At 40.3% G+C, this 9,796-nt stretch overlaps 1 protein-coding gene across 1 annotated transcript in view; it reads right to left on the reverse strand.

Moving 5' to 3' along the window:
* LOC104389260 (beta-1,4-galactosyltransferase 3-like) overlaps positions 1 to 9,542 on the reverse strand; it is an 11,165-nt gene extending 1,623 nt beyond the window's left edge. Inside the window, exons 1-5 of the mRNA XM_009998221.1 lie at positions 9,305 to 9,542; positions 4,523 to 4,758; positions 3,463 to 3,653; positions 2,833 to 2,955; positions 1 to 14 (exon numbers count right to left, since the gene is read on the reverse strand). Coding sequence (XP_009996523.1) covers positions 1 to 14; positions 2,833 to 2,955; positions 3,463 to 3,653; positions 4,523 to 4,758; positions 9,305 to 9,542 — 802 coding nt within the window. The remainder of the gene's footprint in view (positions 15 to 2,832; positions 2,956 to 3,462; positions 3,654 to 4,522; positions 4,759 to 9,304) is intronic.
* Positions 9,543 to 9,796: the final 254 nt, after the last annotated feature.

A 9,796-nucleotide genomic window follows, 5' to 3' on the forward strand; every position in this document is an offset into this window, starting at 1 on the left:
CTGCTAACCGAATCCTTTAAAACAACAAACAAAAGGTTTGCTTAGGCATAAAGATGCCATTTCTAGCCTCTGTTATAGGGAAGTTAAAAGTCAGTGATGATTTTCAGTGTTAATGCAATGAAAGCAAAATGCAGAAGCTAAAGGGAGTGAGTTTAACACCACAGTGCCACATTATCTCCTCTAGCAGGTTCTAACCAGGCTTGGGCTAGAAATGTCCCAGCTGCAGTGCACCACCAGGTACAAAGAGGATTACAGTAAGCAGGGAATGAACAACAGCATACAGAGCATTCAGAGCAATTTCTGTCAATCTGACAATTAAGCATTATTTTCACTTCCTTGTAAGAGCAGAGCTTTTACTGCCTAGAGGTCCATCACCTTAACTTTAGAACAAAAACAAAATCCAGACTTGCAGTTTCTGAAAGGAATCGAGTCCTGAGTTTCACATCCAGATTAAGCCTCTGTTCTTTGAGAACTGCCATTCACTCGATGGCCTGATTAGAGGACTGGCTGCAGAGAAGATTAGTGATAAATACTGGCACTAGACAAACAAATGTGATCTGCTCAGCTGCAGGACATTTAGATAAGAAAAAAAGTGAACTGAAGACTCAGAATTCCAGAAGAGCTCCTAAAAACAGCATTTTGAGTGACTCTCAAGCAACCCATTGTTGCTGGCTTCTCTGTTAGTTTACCCATACAGCATGCCTGCAGCAGGGCTAGCAAACCTCTGTTATCACAGGGCAGCTCTTACACAGAGCTAATTCCTGTGAACATAAGAATGAATGTTTGCTCAATTGAGGTAATCTAGCTGGCATGATTGAAATATTTTATTGCCTTCCTTTGAGACCTGGCCCAGCATCAGGCTGCACTGAAACAGGAATTATATAAAAGGTGAACTGAAAATATTTTAGTCTAGAGCTATTGAATATTTACAACAATTGATTGACAGTATGACATACTATTATTTCAGACAGTTTATAGATAAAGTTTCTTGTTTTCTGAACATAAGCTTATAAGATTGCACATGCAATCAAAAAGAAGAGAAAAATCAAGAACGCTAACCTAGCTTTGCTGTTAGTTTTTGTATTGCAAGATTAAACTAAAACCATAATATGAAACAGTTAATGCATTAATTTACTGTTACAGAGAACACAACAGACTGTCCTGTAGTTGATAATGTTAGTACATAAGTGGTTCCAATTAGGTTAGTGTTTTCTTCTAATAAAAGACAGATCCTGTGTTTGCAAGGACTAGTATTACGGAGTATGGCAGTCTGACAACTATAACCAGCAGCCAAAAAATGTTTTTTCACTAACTCTGTTTTAATAAGCAGTATCCCAGAAAAGAAAAAAAAATAAAAATCTTCACACAGGATTTTGCTTTTTACATTGACATTTCAATGCCCTGCTTCAAATACTAATTAATTTTGTTGCTACACAGTAAGAAGTGCCTGAGCACCTCCTAAAATCTAAATCCTCATAGGTTCATCAAGCTGACCATTCAAAAACAGCCAGCTCATTCCTCACTCCTGCATGTTGAGATTTCAGTATGTAAATAAATCAGTATCAGGCACTGTTCATGGCCTCTCTGTACCCATGGCCCAGAACACTGCCAATCAGCGTAAGTTTCCAGAGAAACAACACATGATTTAGTTCCCTCCGAGAAGGGATGATTTGGGGATCTATATATACTTGCCTTAAAATATTTCTGTAAGGAAAGTGCACTCTTATCCCTAACTGGTATGACTCCCTACCACTGGTAGTGAAAACCACATTAGATGCCTAAGCTGTACTAAGAGCAGCTCAATAGACCCAGCACTGGAGTGTTTGATTTAAAGGTCTATTTTCGTAGCATTCCATTCCTTTAATAAGTGCTGAATCTCTAAGCAATCATACACCCCTGTAGGTAGCTTTCTCTGAAAGGGTAAGGAGGAATTCTATTTGAGAAAAACTGACTTTTCACTTCCCAAAAGAAAGCTGTTTTGTAAAAACTCCTACAGTCCTCGAACAGAACATTCCACCAAAACTGTGTAACTTGTCATACTGTGCAAGACCAAAAAACACGTAAGGTCTTTATTGTCAGTTTGGTTTTACAAATGCCTCATGAGCTTGCCTCAGTGCGGGATGATGAAGGTGCACAGTGCACCCACAAAGCTGAATAAAAGAAGCTGCAACCATGATTTTGTACTTGAAGAACTTGCATTAGGCAGAGTACCTGGAACTAAGCTCATTGTATTCACTTCTATAGCATGCTGCTGCCATGGCAACTGAAGTACAAGAAAAAACATCAGCTCTTGCTGTCACTGACTCACAGTAGTACACAGGCTTCTCCATCACCCAGCACTTCAGGAAGGAGTTAGAATTCCTTGTGTGCCTCAATTCTGAATATTGGTGGTTTGATAATACTTGGAGCAACATATATGTGCAACATAACTTAAATTCCCAACTGTCTGAGAATTAATAAGTACCTCCTTGGTTTTCTGATTCATCAAGCTTGCAGATTCCTTTCTTCCCTTGGGGCTGTTCATGCCAATGGAAACACTTGTCAACTACTGGTGGTTATAACCGCTTGGATGTGCTCCAGAGCGACCAAAGGCACAAGATATTAAGCAACATTCCAGAGTCTGAGGAAAGCTTTGTCCTCCTAGCACACAATGATTGGATTCATAGATTCTGAGCATCTTCTGACATTAACCATTCCAAATGCCAATAACAACTTTGGATTATGATACTGCAAGCACCTGAAGAAGCAACATCTAGTTCCTCCTGTAGAGCAATGCTACATGTTTCACTAGCCACCTTGGTTCCATTTTAAGCCAGCCCTTTGCATCAGTACCTTGTAGCAATGTCGTCATTTTCACCACCACTGTCCCAGTATGTGTTTGGAAACCCATTCATCTTCATGTAATGGTCTGGAGTCAGAGCAGATACACCCCCAAAAAAGGACTTATATGGCAGGCTAGAAGAAAAAGAAAAAAAAAAATCAATATTGCAAACTAACAATGTGATTCAAGTCACACATCTGAATCCCGTACTTTACAGAAACCGTCATGACAATGTGCCAAAACTAAAAATGGCAAAACCAGTGTAATTCCTGTCATGTTCCATCTCCCCCTTCCCCAGCAGACCACAGCAAAGCTGGTTTTGAAATACATATCTTGGGCTAGTTCAAAATACCTGTATCCTATCATACATCATCTGTGTGATCAAATAATTCCCACCCTATACTTATATTCTGGAAGAAAAGGCAAACAGAAATATGCCAGTCATTTGTCAAGCTGAGCTAACAGCAGAACAAAGGAACTGTTCAGGATTGTAAGCTCAGGTCAAGAATACTCCTTTCTGGGGAAGTTATTAGTGCAAAACAACAAAACTCTTAAAGGTTGTATCTTTCACTTTCCCTGTTCATATTTCATATGCAGAAAGTGAACCAATTACCATACAAATAGCAAATGAAGGTACTTACATGTACTTAAACTTATCCATGGCACTAGCCATGTGCTTGGGATAGTATTCATCGCAAACATAGAGATTATAATCAATCTCGGGTACCAGGTCCACATCATGCAGGAGGAGGCAGTCCCAGTCTTCATCCTTCAGGGCTTCCCGGACTCCAATATTAAGCAGCTTTGCTCGGTTAAATGTCCCATTCCCTGCCTGGAAAAGAAAACCTGCATTTCTTCCCCCCCAACAACAAAGAGGGTAACTCAATTAAAATTTATGCTGGTAAAAAAGCCTTATTCTGTTGAACAACACTGGAATGAATTGATACTGGCTGTAACTTACATGCCCCAGACTCAGAACATTTCACCCACTCTCTTCACAATAGTCTCAGCAATTGAAAGCTTTGCTGTCTCAGGGGCTTTATACCATGGACACCTGAAGAAAGCTGACTTTTAAAGAGACCAGTAAGTATATTATGGAGTGCACTTCTGCACATCAACACCTTTGCCCTGACTACTGCATAAAAAAGCTCAAAAATGAGAAAACATATCTTGGTCAAACAAAAAAGCTTCTTCTCCCTCCCAGTCAATGATCAGTTAGAATTAATCCCAAAATGGCTCCCTCCCCACTGATTTTTGGCAACACCAATCTGTGTTAGTTAAAAATGGATGTTTGACCTGCATGGGTGGGCCCATAGCAGGATCAAGCCTGATACTCTTATTTGAAGTAGGCTAAAGCTATCCAACTTCACATCAGCATTTAGTCTCAACAGTTTTGCTCAGCACCTACACTGACAAGCTACAAACCACAATCAGCTCTTGAACAACTGACAATACTACTACTTTATCCCTCTAGAAGAAAAACAGAAGTGAAACAAAGCAGCAGCAGAATGATGACCTTGGCAAGTGGTACGATGTTTCGATCATTAGCAGCCATGGAGATGGGACAGTGTATAACTGACCTGCTCTAAACCCATGCATAAAATTGTACTTCCAAGTTAGAAGATTCCCATTTCTTGGTTGAAAATAACCCTTAACTGGGAAGCTTAGCTACACCACCAGGCACATCTGATTTTGATTTACCTGCTGAATCAAGTAGATACTGTAACTGAGCTGCTGGCGCTGCAAGAAAGGATGGATATAGTAGAGAAGATGGTGAAGGTACTTCTTCTGGTTCCTGTAGGCTACAAGGATGGCTGATTTGTAGCGGGCCAAGCAGTGAGGTGGCCTGTAGCGGCCACCAGGCTGAACAAAAGGATTTTTTTTTATTATCATTCTCTCACTGGGGAGCACCCTGAAGTTGATGGTTAACGGACCAACTGTGAGGAGAGACAGGAAAAATTAAAAAAAGGTAAGATCACTAAATGTTTCTCAACCTTCATTCAAGCCTATCAGATTAGGCTTATGTTTACTATTAGGCTATGTTTACTACTAAAGACACAAGCCCTGCCCTAGCACAGAATGGCTCACACCACCAGGCAGATGTGTCCACAGTATGAAGTCCACCACTGCCTGCTGGTCACCTCCCCACAGCCCCACCTGAGGAGTGCTGACTCAGCACCCAGCCAGCAGGGCAACCTGCCAGGGGGTCATCCCAAGTCCTGCAGGGCACAGCCAGCAAGTCTCACTGGGCTCTTGCACAGCTGACTTTTTCCTGGTAGTGGCTCCTTTTCAGCTCATTCTACGTTCAAGTCTCTGCTAAAATTCTAATGAAAAAGCCTGAGGCTGCATTTACCCACATCCTGTTTAACTGACACAGAAGGAAGGAACCATCCTCCCCACCCCTCCTTTTTTTCTTTTTTCTTTTTTTTTTTCTAAGTACTAACAAGGCTCAGGGACTAAATTTGACTTAAGGGTCAAGCTGTCCAGAACTGGGAAACAACTGGGAAGTTGGTATACTTCACATTTCTGTGTGACCTCTGGCTGCCCTATACTCCTTGGCTATGAACTAAATTCTAGCTCTCGGTGTCTCCTTCTTTCCAACTAACAAAAGACTAATTCACTGTAATCCAATTAAATCCCAGATATGAACAGAGAAGTTGCAGGCTGGACAAAACAGGGAAAAATAAAGCTGCTAAAGTGCAGCTTAGGGGAAGCAGGCAAAGCTCATCTTAGACATGCTAGAAAGCACAGGATCCCAAATCAGACAAGGTGCATAATCAACACCTTGAAGTGTTCAAGCAATTTCTCTGTAGCCTGGTTCCTAAACTGTTTCTGTGCCTGCACCTTCACACAAAGCATGTGTAATTAATATGAAACTTTAGTGTCTAGAGTTAAAACTCACAATTCTCTGTCTGTATTGTCAGCTGCTGCCAGTCATAGCATGCTCCCTGCTTGCTTTACTTTCTAGGCAACACATTTGACTACTGGGGGATCCACCGATATTTACCCGATCTATCCCACCTTAAGAAAGAAACTACATGACTTCTAAACTCCTTGCTAAACATTTAGACTTAGCAGCTGTAATTACTGAGTTCAACCAGAATAAGCAGAACTTAAACGGGAACAGTAGCAGGGATGAACAACTCACTGAGAAAGTGCAACACATCACACTACGTTAATAGAGTCATACTTATAGAACTGTAACACTGTTTGAATGAAAGAAAAAAAAAAAAAAAGGCAGACCAACAACCTTAATTTAAGCATCAGTTTCTAATTACAGAATTCAAGGCTGCCTCAAACTGCAGATCAAAATAAGTATCAGCATTACTACCTTTATACTTCTCTTTAAATCCAAGAGAAGAAACTCTACTAGGAGAGCATCCATTAGGAAATGCAGCAGGAGCTACTCATGACCACAACACGTGGACACACTCACGAAAAGGTTATGACAGCAGTTAGTTAAAGGGTATAACTACTAGAAGAAGGGCTCAAAAAAAAAATAAAATTACTCCATAGCATAAGCAAATTTTAAACAGCAGAGTTACAGACAGAACTTTCAACTATTAAAGTCCTCAAAGGGTCAAACTAACTCATTCAGCATACACCATGCATTGAAGTAAAGTACCTCTTTAAAAAAAAATAATAAAAAATTATCTGACTCTTCTAGCATCAAGCTTCTTCCTGGTAAGACAAAAAGATGAAGTCAAACAAGACTCCTTTCATGCAGTGTGGGAAAGTAAAATTTTTAAATGCCACTTCTTTAAGTTTGCATAAGTACAACTTTAGCATATAAATATTTTGCTTTTTCTAAAACCAAAGGAGGAGGAAACAGCCAACTGGTTATTTGTGTAGAAAGGTCAATGTTTAAGGGAACGTGAGTAATTTATTCACAATATTAATGAAGACACTGAATATCTTGTGCAATGCTTTTCAAGTTGTCAGTCATGGTTCAATGGACACCACTAAGAGTTAAAAAAGTAACATTAGTCAGCGAGAGTCTAGATCCTCCAATGCAGAAAAGTTAAGGAATTGCACTTTTATTCTTACTCCACAGCCCTGGAAGAATGAAGACACTGTAGATTTGTAAGGTAGGAAAAAGACAGATGAGCTGCAAGCTGATCTTACATTCAAACAGTTACTGAATTGATCTACTATATATGTAAGTGGAAAAATTGCTGCACTTCATAAAAGCTCTGATGCAGAAACCAGTTAAGCCATTTGGCATTCTTCCAGTTACTTTAACACGCTGTGGAGTGACTTATTACCAACTCTGAATTGGTGACTGGAGTCCTCAAGAATTGATTTGAAATCTCACTTAATGGAGTTTATGAAATTAATATTACAAGGCATTGTTCTTTCTGATATAATACTTCCAAGGGAGATCAGTCCCATGGAAAAAAGATGATAACAAACCAAGGCATTTATAAAGCATTTATGCACCTCTTCATATGTGCCCATCATATAAAAACAAAGGGCAACTACCTTACAGAGCAGCACACATTTCTCAGGTAAAAAAACAAACCAAAACACAAAACACCCAGACTACACTTGCATTTAGTAATACCAGAAGGGATAATTTACTTCTTATATTTAAAAGAAAATATCACCCAGTACAAAAAGTTAAGTTGTAGTAAAGCGCTAATTTTTCTTAGGCTGAATCTGTACTGGGTGATCCAAATTATTTTAGTTTCATAACAACAATGCTTCATATGCTCAACTCCAATGTTTTATGCAGCAAAACTTCCACCATTACTTTGTCTCGTATTTTTCTCCCCCCAGTCAACTTCCTGTTTGTTTCTGCCTATAACTAACATTATGTTTGCATTTTATCTCTGGAGTAGCACACACAGGCCTAGCCCCTTTATCTGCGTTTTTTGGGATGAGTGGAAAATGAGGTCTTAAAAAGATATGACAGCTCTAAGAGCACTAATGAGTGCAGTTTGACTGTCCATTTGCCTCCTCCCTATGTATCAACACTCTGGTTGCTTATCTGATGGCTTGCAGGCAAGCTATGCAGAATTGCACACTTGTTTTTTGACAGCAAAGCTCTCTCATTTGACTCTTTTCAGGGCAGCAGATTCTTGTCAGTAGTGGAGACAAGCAGGGTGCAGGCACAATTCTGCTGTGCTTTTCCAAAATGACAATTAAGTTTGGAACACAGAATTGCAGCTTCCTGAAAGAACCGATGAGCTATAGCTAGTGACAGAGACTACACTAAGACCCTTACAACTGGCACCTGTGAAAAAAATGCTCAGTACTACTACTACTATTTCAGTATTTACTTAGTAGAGTTGCTTCCAAGGGAAATGCCGAAGCATAATTCCATTTCATCATACACACTGCATATATTTCCTTTAACTTCAGCAACAGAAGAAGGAAACTTCCTGAAAGAACTATAATTATGAAGATTTCAGCCTTAAAAGGCTCATCCAAAGCATCCCAAACAGAGATTCCTAACCTCAGTAAGCGACTTGACACAAGAGTAACTACAGCACTAGCTTTCAACAATCCTTCCACCTGTGAACCAAGGTCAGCTATTGGCTCTTACTGTGCTCCACGTGTGGTGATCAGCTTTCCTACAAAAGCTGTGCAACTGTTAAGTAGTGCTCCATGACTAATTATATGCAAGTCTCAGATATACAGAAACCTGTGCAGTACAGAAAACCAGACAAGGGTAACTTACTACACAGTACTCCAACAAGCAGGCATGCCCAAACCAGCTTTACGTGTATAATTACAGAACTCTTCCATTCTTGGTTGGCTCAGAACTGATACACTATTACCAGAGATGCACCAGTTTACTATCAACAAACTTGTTGTATGGATTTGACTTTGCATTTACTTAAAGTTTCTCAACTGCTTTAGTAGTGCAGTAGGTGGATGAATGATGCCTCTAGGATTGGCTCTAGTTTAGTCCTAGAGCAAATACAAATCAACATGTGACCAGACTTTAAAGTCTAAAGGATGTGTAGCAATCACATGCCAAAATCATCACCACAAAGACCAAGGTCCAACCTACATTCTTATACAAATGATATTTAAAGCAAATTTAATCAACTTATATGAATGACAGGCTCGATAAAAGGCTGAGACAATGAACCCAGAAGGCACAAGAAGTCAAAATTCTAAGTTAATAAAGAACAATTACTGGACCATTTTATACTGGATAGCCAAGAAAAAAAAATAAATGTGGTTACTAACTTAGTATTAACATCATGTACTGTTTTCAGTCTTATTCTACAATCCCCATGTAGTCAAATCCTTAATACTGGAAGCTTTTAGATCAGGAAAATACTTTTCCTAGGATAATCAATTAAAAAAAAGAGCTAATTAACATAAGAAAGTTTTGTCAGTGTAAGTATTACATCAGTATACCACTTTTAAAGTGGGAAAGTTTGGAAAACATACAACTTGGATTTACGAAGCATTCAGCGACATCACATTTCAAAGCAGTTATGTCAAACGCTACAGGTTGATACCTACCAAATATTGGCGACTGTGCTGAGCAGTAACGCATAGTTTCCTCGTTAGGAGCTTGGGTAAACAAGCTGAGGTTTGTATACACATCATGAGTTTTTGAGTAATCCAGAACTTGGTGCGAGTCTGAAAACCCACGGAACATATTTGAAGGTCCACCTCGGTAGAGTATCAGGATAAATATTGCTTGGAAGACGAAGAGAAACAGCAGAAAACAAGGATTTTCAGCCCGCGAGAGGGACATCGTTTTAGCCCATGCTCTCGGTACCAGTCCAGCGAGGAGCTGCCCTGCCTTCCACGGGCGCTCCGGGGCTACATCCCTGTGCAGGGTATATCCTCGTCCAACTTTCTGAGGCGTCAGCCTGCTCCTCTGGCTTCGGCGGGTCGCCCTGAGGCAACCCACCCCTTCCAAGAGCCACAGGGCAGGCTGAGGGGGAGGAACAGCGGCTCCAGGCCAGGCAGGGCAGCCGCGCCGCGGGGGATGCGGCACCCGGCCCC

Source organism: Chaetura pelagica, unplaced genomic scaffold (genome assembly GCF_000747805.2).
Source record: "Chaetura pelagica isolate M959 unplaced genomic scaffold, ChaPel_1.0 scaffold65, whole genome shotgun sequence".
Classification (NCBI taxonomy): domain Eukaryota; kingdom Metazoa; phylum Chordata; class Aves; order Apodiformes; family Apodidae; genus Chaetura; species Chaetura pelagica.